General features: G+C 45.3%; 2 protein-coding genes across 2 annotated transcripts; one reads left to right on the top strand and one right to left on the bottom strand.

The window, feature by feature from the left end:
* Positions 1–2,411: 2,411 nt before the first annotated feature.
* LOC138996122 (late cornified envelope protein 3D-like) lies at positions 2,412–3,345 on the bottom strand. The gene is made up of 2 exons (XM_070397082.1): positions 3,320–3,345; positions 2,412–2,803 (listed from the first exon to the last, which is right to left on the bottom strand). Exon 2 carries the CDS (start codon positions 2,780–2,782, stop codon positions 2,477–2,479), a length of 306 nt encoding a protein of 101 aa, XP_070253183.1. The 5' UTR covers positions 2,783–2,803; positions 3,320–3,345; the 3' UTR covers positions 2,412–2,476.
* A 6,326-nt stretch (positions 3,346–9,671) lies between these two features.
* On the top strand, positions 9,672–10,058 carry LOC138996222 (late cornified envelope protein 3D-like). Its single transcript, XM_070397195.1, has one exon. It carries the CDS (start codon positions 9,688–9,690, stop codon positions 9,991–9,993), a length of 306 nt encoding a protein of 101 aa, XP_070253296.1. The 5' UTR covers positions 9,672–9,687; the 3' UTR covers positions 9,994–10,058.
* Positions 10,059–17,492: the final 7,434 nt, after the last annotated feature.

The following is a 17,492-nucleotide window of genomic DNA, read 5'->3' on the forward strand; positions in this document are numbered from 1 at the left end:
AACATGGCTGGAGCCTTGGAATTGCGTTACTGATTGGCTGGTAGTAGAAAGGGAGAAAGACCCCGGAGAAATCCTTGGAACAGAGATCTCCAGAGGGCTTCTAACTGCTTAATCAAACACCTGAACTCAGAGTTACAAAACGAAAGTTTCATTTTCATTCAGGCATTGCCTTCTGGGCTGTGTTGAATCTCAGACAGATCCCATATCTACATCCCAGACAAAAACCTCAGTGCAGTTCAGTATAATTCAGCATAAAATTTTAATCGCAAGGATTTTTGTAATATGCTAATTGTGATTCTTATCACTCCAACGGTAGTTCCCTTCTCTATACTTACCCTTCGATCGAACACTGACTTGGCTCCACACCTGTCCTGCCCAGGTGTCCCACGTTCCTTCCTGAGTGCCAGCAAGTTTCTCTCTTGAGCCCACCTCCCCTGGCCTAACCCCTCCATCCATTTTCCACACACAGCTCACCCTGAATGTCCAGTGTTCTCAGCATAGTCACCACCCCCAAGAACAAGAGATTATTATATTAGGTGCCCAATTTTACCAGAGAACATGCAGGAGAAAAAGAGGGCACTCAAAAAACTATGGACTTTGTAATCACTTATTTTATAGCACTTATCACGGGGGGTAGATTCTTTATTCACTTGTCTGTCTGTCCAGCTAGACAATTCATTTATTTTAGGTCAAGTGTGTCATATTCCAGACTACATTCCACTGCAAAGTATGAACATGGGACATGGCCTCTCTCAAGTACACGTGTAGGCCTGTGTGGGAAGTATTTGAGCAAGTACCAGGGTTTTCTAGTTCCCTTTTGTCAAACATATTGTCTTATGCTCAGAACTGAGCTGGGAGCGTTAGGTGCTATCACCCTCCTCCAGCAACATACCCATGCTGAGCATCACAAACCCAGGAGTCCCTGCCCTGGACTTCTCAGTCCATAGCCTACTCAGAATCACCTTTTACTGGCTTCTACGAACTCAGCTGAATGTCCATCAAGTGCAGGACCTGAGCTAGGAGGGCCTGTAAGAGAAGCCCAGGCCTCCATCAGAGGAGAGGGAAGCAGAGGGTCCACAATGGAGGCAACAAGAGGAGCATGGGGTTAATAAGCATCTTTATTGGACTTTTGAGGGGTTCTGTGACCGAGAAGGCCTTGGGTCCTCAATATGTCCTCATCCTCTTCCTAAACATGTTCTGAGAGATGTATTCATCTCTTGAGACATCCTTGAGGAAGTTTTTGTCAAAAGAGTTTATTCTCTTCCATGATTACACAGAGACAAGATGCCATAGAAATCCAATTAGAAAAGAGTCAGTCTTCTCTTCTATCAAAAGGCCCAAATAGGAAAGAGCATCTGTCCAGGTTCAGTTCAATTTTCATTTCCTCTTAAATTTCTTAGTTCAGAAGTACAGCCTGGGTTCATGAAAAGCATCAGAGAAGAGACTTTGGCCGGAGGCTTCTGCAATACCTCGTTTTAGTCTCTCTTGAGTCATTGGGATGCTCTGCAAGTTGACAAAATGTGTGGTGATGATGATGATGATGTTTCCGTATCTGAGACAATAAGAGTACCCACATCCCAGCGCTGTTGGGGGGATTAACTCAAGAACCAATTCCTGGCTCATAAATGTGCTAAGGAAATATTTGATCTTAAGATTATCTTTATTTTTAAAAACAGGACCATTTCCCAGTTCCATGTTTCTATTCTTTCCAATTTTCTCACATCAGATATTTGAGAGCCCAACGTCTCCCCTGCATCTACAACCTCTTCAGTTTTATCTCTCGTCATTCTTCCCCAGATCCTCATTGAAGAAATTGAGTTAATAATCCTCCCATGGCCTCTCTTTCCTCGCCTGGTCTCTCAACCTCTTTTCTGGCCAGACTTCCCATTCTTTGCCTCCCCAACCCCTGGATTCTGATGGCGGGAGTCACCTCCAGCAGAGTCTAGGCTTGAGTCCGATCCTTTCCCACATCATATTGTGGGGATCTTTCCCTTTCATTGGTGTGGGGCTGAAACCAGCACCCTTCCTCCTCCTGCCCCAACACAAAGTGTTCCCACAGGCCCTTTTGCAGGAAATGGAACTGCTGTGTTTTCTGGCCTACAGTCAGGATCTGCCTCTTCCACAGGTAGTGGTGGCCTGAGAAACAGAGGGGAGGAGACACTCCCAGAGCAACCTGGGTTGGAACAAAGTCAAAGAGCCTCGTGGTGCTGAGGAAACAAAGACTTTATTTTTTCACAGGGTCACAGGCAGGTGATGGGGTAGATGGTGCAGGTTCTGGCAGAGCTGGAGGTGGGCACACTGTGGGGCCCTGGAGTGTGGAGAGAAGGAGCCACTGAGGCTCTCAGCTGCTCTCCAGAGACACCTCAGCGCCGGCCAAGGGCACAGATGCAGGTGCTGAGAGGGCACACACTAGGCAGAGGCCGGTCCCTGGAACTTTGTTTCCTCTCAAGTTGCTTGTCTCAGCATCAGATCCAGGTCAGCAGCAGCCCCCAGAGCTGTGGCCACAGCCCGAGCCCCCAGGATGCTGCCCACTGCCAGTGTCACAGGACTCGGAGCTCTGGCGCCTGCAGCGGTGGGACCTGCGGTGATGCCTGTGGTGGCTCAGACAGCAGCCACCCTCGGAGGAGCTGGGACCACAGCCGCCCCCAGAGCTCAGAGCACAGCCAGAGGGGGCTGGGGGCAAACACTGTGCTGGGCTCTTTGGGGGGCACTTCGGGGAGGGGCACTTGGGGGTGCACTTGGGAGGGGGCTGGCACTGCTGCTGGTTCTGCTGGCAGGACATCTCGGCAGGAGGTGAGTGAGCCTGGATTGGTTAAAGGAAAAGGTCAGCGCAAAAGCTCCAGGCCAGTGTCTCCTCCAGGAACAGTCTGATAAAGGCCCTGCTCCTCACACCAGCTGCCTCCTCAGCTATGATGCTCAGGAGGAAAACAGAAACTGCTCTCAACTTAAAATGAGCTGAAAAGACAGTTCCCTCACGTGGCCCTCTTTCCAAAAGGACTCCGCATCTGCCTGTCCTCCTGGAAACATGGAAGCAAACGCACCCCTGTAGCAGCGCCTGGAGAAGGTCTCTGGCAAGTGTGCCCCTTTCAGGGTGAGGAGTGGAGGGGATGCTGGCAGCCAGGGCCCTGCCAGGTCACAGACCTGGATGCATCCCACAGAGGTTCCTTGCTCACTGTCACTCTCCTATGCCCTGCTGCCCTCCAAGGTCCTCCTCGTGCTGCTTCCACACCGGACCCTTCTGAAGCCCTCTTCCCCACTGAAATCTGGGCCCGTCTTCCCAGCACTCCCAGCTGAGGTCTGTCCCCTTCTAGACACTCACCCGGCACAGAGGAGGCAGGAGAAGTGTGTTCCTGAGGAGGCTGTGGATGGGGAGCCCAGGGCAGGAGCCCTTTTATCCTGTGCTGGGTTGTGACACAGGGACTGGGCATGCTGCTGCTTTCACAAGCAGGGGAGGTGACAGTGCCACACACTCCCCTCCCAGGTCTGCAGCTTCTTCCTGTACACATGCCAAGATGCCTGGCCAGAGGGAACCAGGAAACCTTGACGACTGCTCCCCAGGTATGCTGGGGTCCTGCCATGTCTCCTTTCACTCATTCAGCTCAGACGCTTTAACTTTGGTTCTGCCCCTTGCATTTGTGCCTGGCAGTGAGGATGTAAAGATAGATGCATATGACACATTTCCTGATCTTGAGCATTTCACGTTTCACTGGACGACAGACATCAGAGAAGTAAACATTTATGTTTGTTACCATGTGATCGTCCTTTGAAACCTCTGTCTTTCAAGCATTAGTTCCCATTTACACTGCATAGTGCCAAGGGTCATGATTTGTTCAGATATAATCAGCTCCTCATCTCTAGGGATGTTGGTGATCTGAGACCAATGGACCACGGGAAAGAGACAAGTTGGGAAATGGATGGAGAATGGGATCCAGGCCTTGTCTTGGTGGGTGGAGCCCCCAAGAGAACTGAAACTAAAGTAGAATTATACTAGTATAAATGAGCTGACAAAATGCCAGAATTATCTACAATAGTGGAGATCATGAGACTCATATATAGTATAAAAATCCAGTTTTTTCATATTTAGTTTCCTGTGGGATATATAATATTGATTATAAAACTTTCCTATGAGTGTGAAATATTTAAGAGAGTTATTTGGAGTCAGGAAAATGATTTCAGTGTGTGGCTAATGGTGAGGCTGATGATGATGGTGATGTTATGCACATCATATCCAATAGAACAGATCTGATAATTTCTAAGGTTTGCGTAGGATGATTTTTGAATAAAATCTGAACCCTATTTTCTCATTGGATTGTATGATAGTACTAGGGATAAATTTCTCATTGACCTCATTTCTACTATTACAGTGACTGCATTTTGCTATTTTTTTCAAAAAGATTACATTCAGAACTTTAACAAACATTAATCATTTATATTAAAACTAAATGGTGCCCTAGCCAGTTTGGCTCAGTGGATAGAGCATTGGCCCAGGTTGCAGGCTTGATCCCCAGTGGGGGGCATGCAGGTGACAGCCAATCAATGATTCTCTCTCATCATTGATGTTTCTATCTCTCTCTCCCTCTCCCCTCCTCTCTGAATTTAATAAAAATATATTTTTTTAAATTAAATAGTAATTTTAATGAAATATTTCTATTCTGTACTTTATAGTTTATTGTTGATAGACACAGGTGTGCACTTTACAACCTACCCACTTTAAAGCACAGGAATTCCATGATTTATTTTGAAGTGCCTGTTGGAGACTGAATTGCACTGGGTCACACAAAATTGGGGCTTGGGATGTGGAAAGGGGGAAGAGTTAGAGTTAGCATTGACTCTCCTCTCTGATATTTTTCTGTCTCCAGAAGGAGTCTCTTGCTGAGGGGATATCTGTAGGCTTAACCCTGAACTATGGTAGAGTGCTCATTTCCTTCAGAATGTTGAGGACCTCACCAATTGATATTGTTTAGAAGGAACTATTCAGGAAAGGTGAAATTGGTGCTTTCTCATATCAAACTGGGTGATGGAGCTGAAGAGGAACATAGAGTGTTGAGAGGCGCATGGCTCCATGAGCTCCTCTACTTGCCCTGCCTGGGTTTTCTGTGCTTGGACAGGTTACAGGATCCACATCTCTGTTCAACCCATGGACCATCCCAAGTGATAGCTGGTGACAACATCCGGTGCATTATTCACTGAGTCACTGAAGAGCAACAGGGGACTGACACCCCAAAACTCTGACTTCAAACATGTGGACTATCCACACACACACATGTATTACAGCATCCTCAGCTGGCTCATGCTTATTTCATCACTTGCCTGTCAGTCCCACTACCCTGTCAGCCTAAGAATGGAGGAGCATCTTCTTCACTCTTGACTCACCTTTGGCCCAGCACAACATGTAATATCTCAATATAAATGGTTTGAAAGAATAAGTGAATGAAAATCAAGAAGGGCTCCTACAGGGGACCTGAGGTACAGATATTTGGACAATCTTGGGGGTTCTTAAATTCCTTCTTTCCTCAAAACTCTTGGCACCTTCTATGGAGATGCAAAGGGCCTGGGGCTGGAGAGTGCAACAAGCTGCCCTCTAAATAAGACTCACCCTTACCCTCTTCCAATCCCACCACCCATTTCCTGCCTGTGAACAAAATAAGAAAAGAGGTCCAAGGTTTTGTCAGTTCTCACTGGAATCAGAATTCCTCAACTCATCACTTTCTATTTCCTTACTCCTCTTTGCTCAGGAATTTTCGCTATGCTGTGGGTTCAGAGCCTCGAGCTCTGAAATAAATAGGGAGTCATCTTTTTAACTTGATACAATCACATGCAATTATTTGCTTTTTTACTTCTTCTAGAGTCACTAAACTTCCTCCAAGATGTCCTGGAAGCAAAACTAAGGGTAGTATCAAGCCCCTTCCAAGTGGCCCCTTAAGTGCCACTCACATATCCTGCTCAGGGCCCACCTACAGTCTCTTCCCGCCGAGCCTCAGCTCTGGGAGCTGCCTCGCTTCAGCTATGAGAGGTTAACTGGGATCCACATAAGATCCGTAGTCAGGTGACACTTTCTGACTACCTCTTCCCATTTTCCTTAAGAATGGCTCAGCTTCTTGCCATGGAATGCCATTGTTATGGGGGAGGGAGGAGACAGAACTGACAAGGAACTGGGAGTTCTAAGCAAAGGAAGAAGGACCTTGTGTTTCTTGACTCATCCTTGCCTTCTGATATGGAATGTCCAAAATGTACTCCAAGGAGCTGGACCTGAGATCCTGCACTGCCCACTCCTACACCAACTGCGATGACTAAGTCATGAAATTCTCCCAAGATTCATCCAGCCAAACCAGTCTCTGTATTTCCTTGATGTCTCAGGACCACAGGGAGCCAATGCTCCTTGGGATGGGACTCCTAAGATTGGTGACTCTTGGGGAGTTGCCCTCCTGCTCTGGGAGAAGTGACCAGGCCATGATCTTATTGTGATTCTCTGTCATCACAGGATGTTCTGTGTGTGGGGCCTGCTGAGCACCTGATCTCATGAGGAAAAGGAGGAGTGAGAGGCAGGAGCACCTCATCAAGGTGGAGGTGAGATGAATGAGCCTCATCTAATTAATGAGTCCTGTGTGGAACCTTCCAAGGCAGGCATCAGGGATGGGGCTTGGGCAAAGCCTGAGAGACATCCACTGAAGTTTCATGAAGGACAGGGAAAACTGGCCATTGACAGTCGTAGACAAGAATATTTTGATCCTTTGAAACTATCCCAAAGTGTGTATGTTACTTTTTCAGCTACAGTTCCCTCTTCTCTCTTCTACTATCTCACCCCACACCACTATCTTCCACCCCTACTCCCACCATCACCAATGGCTCAGGGTTGGAACCCATGGTGGAAAAATGGCTTCCATCCTTGCTGCTATTGTAAGGATAAGACTACCTCCTGATAATCACAAGATATGGGAAAATATTCATTTTTGCAGCAAAGTCTAAACTCTAACTTTTTATTCACATGCCCCATGGCACTTGAATTCTATATGGGGGCCATTTGTCACGGGTGTAACAAATTCTTCTATATTTTTTTGATCTGCTAGACTGTACCTTCCCTGAAAAGAGACACCATACCTCTCCTTTTAAATGCTCTATTCCCATTGCCTGGCCCATAATCATTGCTGAGAAAGGGGGAAATAGTCCCAGATTGCGGGCAACAAAGCTAGGCTGGCTCTAGGAGCTAGGCCACGTCTTCTCTGATTGAATAAAAGCAAGTTCCCAAAACTCCAACATCAGACAAGCTAACTTTGTGACCATGAGGGAGCAAGACAAAAATAAGACCATTCTGAGCACCAACAAAACAAGAGCATTATCCAAATCACACAAAAAAAACGATCAAACATCCCGTTTTATCAGTGGACATGAGGCACTGTTACTTCTTTTTCAATTGCAGCTTTAGTCTTGCCCCATTAATCCTGCTTTCTAGCTAAAAATTATTGATACCTAATCATATACATGCCCCCCTGCTTTCTGAAAGCACCAAATACAGAGCAAAACTTCACTTCCTTGAGCCTTCCCCAAAATTACCTAGCCCAAGCCATTTAATTGTAATATATATGACTAATGTTTGCAGCAGTTCTGAATGTAATATTCAGAGGAAAAAATAGCAGTCATTGTAATAGTAGAGATGAGGTCAATGAGAAATTCACCTCTAGTACTATCATACAATCCAATGGAAAAATAAGATTCAAATTTTATTCAAAAATCATCCTACACAAACCTTAGAAATTATCAGGTCTGTTCTATGGGATATGATGCGCATAACATCACCACCATCATCAACCTCACCATAAGCCACACACTGAAATCATCTTCCTGACTTCCAATAATAATCTTCAATATTTTACATTTGAAAGGACAAAGCAGAAACGAACTCTCCTCCATCTTATCTTGTAGGGCTGGGCCCTCAGCCTAAACCCCCTCCCCTTTCTGAGAGTGACCACAGGAATGCCGGTAATATCCTAACTCCCCCAGCCACCACCAGAGTGGACCAATGAAGCTCCAGGAATGCAGCTAAGGTCCTAATAAGGCTATAGTGGGGGACGGCTCAAACCTCAGAATGTGTTGGTCACTTCCTGACCTTTGTGCTGTAAGACCCTGCTGAAAAACCCTGACCAGAGTGACCAATCTCTGTAACTCACGTCACTTACCTAAGCCCACCCAAATGACTAGCCCTATAAATTCTTTGTTCTCTTGGGACTCCGGGCTCTCTCACGCACCCAGTAATGGAGGCAGAGGGGGACCAAGCTAGTTTGAATAAAAGACTCTCTGCTTTTGCATCGGATTTGGTGCTCCCTGGTGGTTCTGTGGGGGGGTCTTGAAATCTGGGCATAACACATTCACAGATCATTTTTATAATCAATACCATATATCTCACAGAAAACTAAATATGAAAAAAATTGGATTTTTTATACTAAATATGAGTCTCATGATCTCAACTATTGTAGACAATTGTGGTATTTTGTCAGCAAATTTATATAATTCTACTTTAGCTTCAGTTCGCTTCGGTACCCCCACCTGCCCAGACAGGGCCTGGGTCCCACCCTCCATTGATTTCTCAGCCCATCTCATTCCTGTGGTCCAGGGATCTCAGATCACCAACAGGAGCTGATTATACCTGAGCAAATCATGACCCTTGGCACTATGCAGAGCAATGGGAACTAATGCCTGAAAGATAGAGATATCAAAGGATGATCACATGGCAACAAAGAAATGTTTACTTCTCTGATGTCTGTCCAGTTAAACGTGAAATGCGCAAGATCAGGAAATGTGTCATATGCATCTATCTTTACATCCTCACTGCCAGGCACAAATGCAAGGGGCAGAACCAAAGTTAAAGCGTCTGAGCTGAATGAGTGAAAGGAGACATGGCAGGACCCCAGCATACCCGGGGAGCAGTCGTCAAGGTTTCCTGGTTCCCTCTGGCCAGGCATCTTGGCATGTGTGCAGGAAGAAGCTGCAGACCTGGGAGGGGAGTGTGTGGCACTGTCACCTCCCCCTGCTTGTGAAAGCAGCAGCATGCCCAGTCCCTGTGTCACAACCCAGCACAGGATAAAAGGGCTCCTGCCCTGGGCTCCCCATCCACAGCCTCCTCAGGAACACACTTCTCCTGCCTCCTCTGCACCGGGTGAGTGTCTAGAAGGGGACAGACCTCAGCTGGGAGTGCTGGGAAGACGGGCCCAGATTTCAGTGGGGAAGAGGGATTCAGAAGGGTCCGGTGTGGAAGCAGCACGAAGAGGACCTTGGAGGGCAGCAGGGCATAGGAGAGGGACAGTGAGCAAGGAACCTCTGTGGGATGCATCCAGGTCTGTGACCTGGCAGGGCCCTGGCTGCCAGCATCCCCTCCACTCCTTACCCTGAAAGGGGCACACTTGCCAGAGACCTTCTCCAGGCGCTGCTACAGGGGTGCGTTTGCTTCCATGTTTCCAGGAGGACAGGCAGATGCGGAGTCCTTTTGGAAAGAGGGCCAAGTGAGGGAACTGTCTTTCAGCTCATTTTAAGTTGAGAGCAGTTTCTGTTTTCCTCCTGAGCGTCATAGCTGAGGAGGCAGCTGGTGTGAGGAGCAGGGGCTTTATCAGACTGTTCCTGGAGGAGACACTGGCCTGGAGCTTTTGTGCTGACCTTTTCCTTTAACCAATCCAGGCTCACTCACCTCCTGCCGAGATGTCCTGCCAGCAGAACCAGCAGCAGTGCCAGCCCCCTCCCAAGTGCACCCCCAAGTGCCCCTCCCCGAAGTGCCCCCCAAAGAGCCCAGCACAGTGTTTGCCCCCAGCCCCCTCTGGCTGTGCTCTGAGCTCTGGGGGCGGCTGTGGTCCCAGCTCCTCCGAGGGTGGCTGCTGCCTGAGCCACCACAGGCATCACCACAGGTCCCACCGCTGCAGGCGCCAGAGCTCCGAGTCCTGTGACACTGGCAGTGGGCAGCATCCTGGGGGCTCGGGCTGTGGCCACAGCTCTGGGGGCTGCTGCTGACCTGGATCTGATGCTGAGACAAGCAACTTGAGAGGAAACAAAGTTCCAGGGACCGGCCTCTGCCTAGTGTGTGCCCTCTCAGCACCTGCATCTGTGCCCTTGGCCGGCGCTGAGATGTCTCTGGAGAGCAGCTGAGAGCCTCAGTGGCTCCTTCTCTCCACACTCCAGGGCCCCACAGTGTGCCCACCTCCAGCTCTGCCAGAACCTGCACCATCTACCCCATCACCTGCCTGTGACCCTGTGAAAAAATAAAGTCTTTGTTTCCTCAGCACCACGAGGCTCTTTGACTTTGTTCCAACCCAGGTTGCTCTGGGAGTGTCTCCCCTCTGTTTCTCAGGCCACCACTACCTGTGGAAGAGGCAGATCCTGACTCTAGGCCAGAAAACACAGCAGTTCCATTTCCTGCAAAAGGGCCTGTGGGAACACTTTGTGTTGGGGCAGGAGGAGGATGGTTGCTGGTTTCAGCCCCACACCAGTGAAAGGGAAAGATCCCCACAACATGATGTGGGAAAGGGTCGGACTCAAGCCTAGACTCTGCTGGAGGTGACTTCCGCCATCAGAATCCAGGGGTTGGGGAGGCAAAGAATGGGAAGCCTGGCCAGAAAAGAGGCTGAGAGACCAGGCGAGGAAAGAGAGGCCATGGGAGGATTATTAACTCAATTTCTTCAATGAGGATCTGGGGGAACAATGACGAGAGATAAAACTGAAGAGGTTGTAGATGCAGGGGAGATATTGGGCTCTAAAATATCTGATGTGAGGATTAATTGGAAAGAAGAGAAACATGGAACTGGGAAATGGTGCTGGTTTTAAGAATAAAAATAATTATAAGATTAAATATTTCCTTAGCACTTACATGAGCCAGGCAGGATCCCAGCTGTTTGGCATACGGTTCTTCAGTTAATCCTCCCAACAGCCCTCATTATCTCACATTGCAGACACGGAAACATCATCATCACACATTTTCTCAACTTGCTACAAATCAATGCAACAAACACACTACCCTGGTTTTCTTCAAAGTAATAGAATTCTCTCTAAATTACCTTCTTCCAGCCCAGCTCACTGTGTTTAATGTTGCTTTTTAAGTTTCTATTAGTAAGATTCCAAACCACATAGGTCATAATTGCAATAGGACCCCATCTGGGGAAGAGAGGTTGTCCCTGATTTTAGACAAAGTGATACCATCAACTGACCACATCCTCCTGGACCTAGCCCAGACGTCTACGCCTCCATGAAATCTCTTCTTCCCTGGCCCTCCACACACTCCCCGATCCCCGTGTCCTGACAGAAGCAGGGTCCCACTATCACACCTGTGAGTGTTTGCTTATCTACCTGTCTCCTTCCCTGGAAAGTGAGCCCTGAGGCGTCCAATTCCCCTCCCCCACACTCCCATTTCTGTAATGCCTGTCCCTGCCCTGCCCACCCCTGATATTAACTTGCATTTAGGATGCTGTGCTGCCAGCTCTAACAGGACCAGAGCAACCTCGACAGGCTTGGTGGCCAGCAGCAGGCTGGCTGGAGCCCTGCGTGCTGATGGCTAGGCATCTGTGCTTCCAGACCTCAGAAACCTCTGTGCTGGGATATGCCTCCACAGCCACCCAAAGGGACCCACATAGGCCCCAAAGCACAAGGACTGTTCAGAGGCCCTGAGGCCAGGGAAAGGCAGACCTGGGTCAAAGACAGTAATCAAGAAGGCGGATGAGCACAGAGATAAGACATCTACCACAACCGCAGCTCTGCCCACATCAGCTGGTTTTAAGGTCTCTGGCAGCTGTCTATGGGAGTGACCAGAGACACCTAGTGGCCAACTGTGGCCCGTGTTCCTCGGCCTTGCCCCAGAGACAGCTAGCTTCCAAATCAGTGGGGAGCTGCCCCAACTGATAAAGCAATTAGCAGCTCCAGGAGGCAAAAAGTACCCAAAGTTTGAAAAGTTTATTTTTTAAAATCAACAAACAATAACCCTGGCTGAGTGGCTCCATCTGTTGGAATATCATCAGGTACACCAAAAGGTTGTGGGTTCGATTCCCTGTCAGAGCTTCTCTCACTGTTCTCTGATATTGTTGTTAAAAAGTCACTGGTGTTGTTGTTTTTAAAATAATAACAAATGTTAGCCCTGGCTGGTGTGGCTCAGTGGGTTGGAGCCACACCGGCCACGGGAAGGTCTTGGTTGGATTCCCGGTCAGGGCAGTCCCTGGGTTGCAAGTTCCCAGGTTCCATCACAGCCCTGGTCAGGTGCATGTGGGAGGGAACCAATCAATGTTTCTCTCGCACATCGATGTTTCTCTCTCTCTCCCTCCCTCCCCAGGCCACTTCTCTAGAGAGTGAGGAGGGTGGGGCTCGGGGGTTAGGAAGAAACCCTTTGGTGATAACGCCTTATGATTTTACTCTCTTATACTTGTGCACTTGCCCAGTTAGGAAATTCGTAGTCTCTATTTTCTTCCTAGTTGTCAATACAACTTAAAATTAAATTAAATTAGAAAGAAAAACGCTAAACCTACAGTCGTTTTAAACTCATGGAACACTTTATGAGATTTTATTGTTAAAGGTTCCCAAACTACAATTGATACTTAACAGGCTCTGCTATGTGGTTTTCTGAACTGTCACCAATAATTTCAAAACTGCTTTCCTCTTGTAAATGGTCCCACATTTGCCTGAAGGGTGATGCCATGAATACCACGTGAACCTCAGTTCCACATCACTAGGCAGTTGTTAGCAGAAAATGATAGCTCTAGACCAGGGGTGGGCAACCCCTGGCACGCGTGCCAAACATGGCACGCCAGTAACTTTTGCTGGCACGCGAAACCCTCTCTTATAATCTTCCATTTACAATTTTTTTCTTAATATCGACTTTTTTATTTTTCAGATAAATTCAGTGTAGGTGCATCTTAGATAAATAATTTTACATAACAAGTTATCTTAAAGACCATAGACATGGATTGATGAGAGAGGGGAAGAGCAATTTCTATGCCTCTGCCTTAACTCTCCCTGCCTTCCTAGATCCGACCAGTGTTTTGGTTTCATCCACATACGCTTGTGAATCTTTGTTCTCAGTGATGACTTTTGTTAAGTCTCGTAATAGGAGTAGCCTGACGGACGAAAGTAGTAGCTCGTGCATATCTCTGAAGGTCACGAAATATAAACCTGATGTAAAATCTCTGTCATCAGTGATGCAGCAGCAAAAGTCCCACTGATAATATCAAACGGAGTCATAAAGTTTTCTGTCGGACTATCAGTGTACATGTATACATTTAAAAATAAATGTATTTTTCATCATCATATACTGTGTTTTTGTCGCTCGAATGAATTTTATTATTTCTTCAAGGTTCTTCACATACGTACACCTTAAGAGATATCAAGTAGGTGTAACATGTTCTCAAAAAATTAGGGTTGGCACGCAGAAGAATTTTGAGTCAGAGATTTTGCTGGTTTTGGCACACACTCACAAAAAGGTTGCCCACCCCTGCTTTAGGCGGTAATTTGTTTCCCTAACAACACACACACACACACACACACTCACACATACCAGTATTTACCTATGTGCTTTTCTAGCTCCAGACACTAAGCGTCACTTAGAGTCCAGAAATAATTGGCATACTTATTTCACATAATTCTAGAGTAGATGGAGTAATCCACTGAAGCAAGCAGTCTGTTTAGGTCGATGTCTAGCAAAGGGTGACCAGATGGCTGTATCTCCTTGATGTAATTCTTTAGGCTGTCTGTAGGGGGTGGTGTGGGATAAGGGAAGGAACCCGGGATGGGGATCCAGTGCTCTAAGCTTAAACAGAGCAATGCAGCTTCCTCTCTTATGGAGACAATAACAATAATAATCCTCGTCTGCCTACACAGCGGTGCTGAAAATCAGATTAAGAGTTAAAGAAACTGGCCCTGACAGGTTTGGCTCAGTGGATAGAGCGTCGGCCTGCGGACTGAAGGGTCCCAGGTTCGATTCCGGTCAAGGGCATGTACCTTGGTTACGGGCACATCCCCAGTGGGGAGTGTGCAGGAGGCAGCTGATCGATGTTTCTAACCCTCTATCCCTCTCCCTTCCTCTCTGTAAAAAAGCAATAAAATATATATTTTTTTTAAAAAGTTAAAGAAACTCTGGGCTAAACTCCAAATTGATAAAAAATGACTATATATGAAAGAGATGGGACAGGAAAAAATGCTGGACTTTGTTTTAGAGTTTTGACTTCAGAATAATGTAAATTTTTAACATGTGAATAAAAACAAAAGTATTAAAATTAAAAATTTCTAAACAGTGAAAACAAACAAATGTATGTAACTGTATATGAAGTAGGTAATATAACTACAATGAGAAAAGAGTTATTTCAAGTCGTTGTAAAGCAGTATTCTGACTACATCTCTATTCCAAGGACAAAAAAAGTTTCAAAGAAACCTTACATAGCATTGGATGTTCTTATCAGTAGTAGTAATATTGGCATTGGCATTTGGAAAATCTTATTGCTATATTGCAAGATAAAACAAAAAAAAAGGCCAAAATTTTCCATGTAAGAGGGAAAAGTCCAGAAATAATATAAAGGAAGGATATATCCCAAAATGTTAACTTAAATGGAAATATCATTTTTCATTCATGATATTTTTCTTTAAAAATGGATTTCCTGGTGTTGTCTATGAAGATACCTTGCAACAATAAAAGCCTAGTAGTATTTTTCATCCATGCTGCCCATATTATGGTTTCTAAATACCATGTCCCACTAAAAGAAAGCAGGAGTCCTTGGAGAAATGCTTGAGGCTAGATCTGAGGCAGGCGATGCACAGGATGACCCTTATTTTACCAGAAAGCAAAGAAGCTATGGCAGAGGCTGTGTCAAAAAAGACACAGGAAGCTTAAAAAAAAGGAAAATTTGAAAATCAAAAGCAATAATCGCTGCAGTTTAGCAAGGCACATCAAAAAATAGAAAAATCCATGAGTTCATAATGATACTTCCTTTTTTAAAAAAATGGTTATCCCTGTGGTCAGGTAGCTCAGTTGGTCGGAGCGTCATCCTGTACACCAAAAGGTTGTGGGTTTAATCCCCGGATAGAGCACATATGGGAGGCAACTAATTGATATTTCTGTCTCACATCGATGTTTCTCTCTCTCTCTCTCTCTCTCTCTCTCACACACACACACACACACACACACACACACACACACTTGAATTTAATTCAAGCTTCCAGATCTGATGACCAGTTTATAAGAAATACTGGGGAATATAAGGATATCACAAGAAAGTTAAATGACACCAGGAAGAAGCAATCCAATGAGATCAAAATATGAGAAATTCTTCAAGCTGAATAATCTGTTTCTTTAAAAAGTAAATGATGTTTCCAGATCTTGGCTATTGTAAATAATGTTGCTATGAACATAGGAGTGCATATATTCTTTCGAATTGGTGTTTTGGGATTCTTAGGACATATTCCCAGAAGTGGGATCTCTGGATCAAGCTGCAGTTCCATTTTTAATTTTTTGAGGAAACTCCATACTGTTTTCCACAGTGGCTGCACCAGTCTGCATTCCCACCAGCAGTGCATGAGGGTTCCTTTTTGCACATCCTCACCAGCACTTGTTGTTTGTTGATTTATTGATGGCAATCATTCTGGCAGGTGTGAGGTGATACCTCATTGTGGTTTTAATTTGCATCTCTCTGATGATTAGTGAAGCTGAGCATTTTTTCATACGTCTGTTGGCCATTTGTATATCCTCTTTGGAGAAGCATCTATTCAGGTCCTTTGCCTATTTTTTAATTGGATTGTTTGTCTTCCTGGTGTTGAGTTGAGTGTCTCATTGGCAAATATGTTCTCCCATACAGTGGGTTTTCTTTTTATTTTGTTGATGGTTTCTTTTGTTGTGCAGAAGCTTTATAGAAACAGAGGCATGGATTCATGAAACAGACTGACAGCTGTCAGAGAGGTGGGGGAGAAGGTGGGACTGGGTGAGAGAAGGTGAAGGCATTAGCCAAAGAACATATGCAAAACCCATAGGCACATACAACAGTGTGGTGAGGGCCAGAGGGAAGGGTGGGCGTGGCCTGGGTGGAGGTGGGCAAAGGTGGGGAGGGTGGGGACATCTATAATAGTATAAAACCATAAAAAATAAAGTTAAAAAAAAAGTAAATGATGTGAAAGAGGAGGGTGACTGCTACGGATTAGAAGAAATTTAAGAGACATAGCAATCAAATGTGTGGTCCTTGTTTGCATCCTGATTCAAAAGACCAACTTTAAAGCCACATTTTTTAGACATTTGTGGAAATGTGACCATGAGTGAGGTGCTATATGGTTTAAAAACATATTGCTAATTGTTAGGAATAGTAATGACATTGAAGTCATGTAAGAAAGAGAAATGCTCATGTATTCAAGATACATACTCCAGCATGTATGGGGGGTGGGGGAATGTGAAGTGTGGGCTTTGCTTTAAAAATGGTCCAGAAAAAAAAAATGTTAGTGTGTATGTATGTTGACTTGGGGTGCAGTGCAGGGAGGGGCGGGCAGGGAATGAATATCAACAAAATGTTTTGTTTTGTTTTATCTGAATGTTGGGTAATTGAGACTGACTACCTATTCTATCTCTGTTTGTGCAGATTAGAAATTAGGGCCAAAGAGTAGAAGAACCCTCTACACCCTGGTGGGAGGAGGACTTCCTACAAAATGTAGCAATTCCACTCCTATAGGTTCATCTAAGGTTCATCCTGTGGCTATGCGGCACGTACGTCTCCCCTGCCTAAATTACAGACTCGACCCTATCACTTTCCATCTCATTACCTTGCTTTGTTGTCTTCACAATGATTAACACTATTTGTGAATATCTTATTTGTGGTCTGTTTGTTTATTTTCGATCTCCCTGTCCCCCTTCAGAGGTTAACGTGAGGGCAGGAACTTCATCCCCCATTCTAAACCCTCAGCACCTAGTATAGTGCTAGGCACAGTTAAGGTGCCTGGTAAATATTTGTTGAATGAATAAATGAAGTGCATTATAGCATATTTCATTATAGTAACAAATCAAAGCAAGACAATGCCCAGCATAAAGAGTTGGTTAAATAAGCAGTGAAATACCCATAAAATGGAAAACTACTCTGGCATGAAAAATATGCTGTGAATGAGTGTTTATTGTCATGAAAACAGGCTATAATATACCATTGGGTGAAGAGTTCAAATAAAAAATAGCATTTGTAATCTGAATTTGTTAAAAGAAAAGAAAGTTTGCATAGAGAAAGATCTGGAGAAATACACCACCAGGTGGAAAAATGAGTGTGGTTGATGGTAGAATTGAGTTGCTTCATCTTCATTTATTTATATTTATATATTTCTACAGTGAACACAATTATTCAGTAATTTTTAAAAGTTACATAAACATTAAAAACTTAATACAAAGATTTTCTAACAAGTTAAAATTTCCAAAATGAAATAAACTATCCTGCGAAGCAGGTTATTAGAAAAGGGACTTTGCTCATACATTAAATGAGCAATCCTACTACACGCTCCCTAATAATCCTTTCAAAAGT

This window comes from Myotis yumanensis, unplaced genomic scaffold, assembly GCF_028538775.1.
Source record: "Myotis yumanensis isolate MYYU_CA2020_CCGP unplaced genomic scaffold, mMyoYum1.0.hap1 SCAF_17, whole genome shotgun sequence".
Classification (NCBI taxonomy): Eukaryota; Metazoa; Chordata; class Mammalia; order Chiroptera; family Vespertilionidae; genus Myotis; species Myotis yumanensis.

Excerpts from the sequence above, each read along its gene's own strand:
- LOC138996122 (XM_070397082.1), bottom strand. The coding sequence starts at position 2,782 with ATGTCCTGCCAGCAGAACCAGCAGCAGTGCCAGCCCCCTCCCAAGTGC.
- LOC138996222 (XM_070397195.1), top strand. The coding sequence starts at position 9,688 with ATGTCCTGCCAGCAGAACCAGCAGCAGTGCCAGCCCCCTCCCAAGTGC.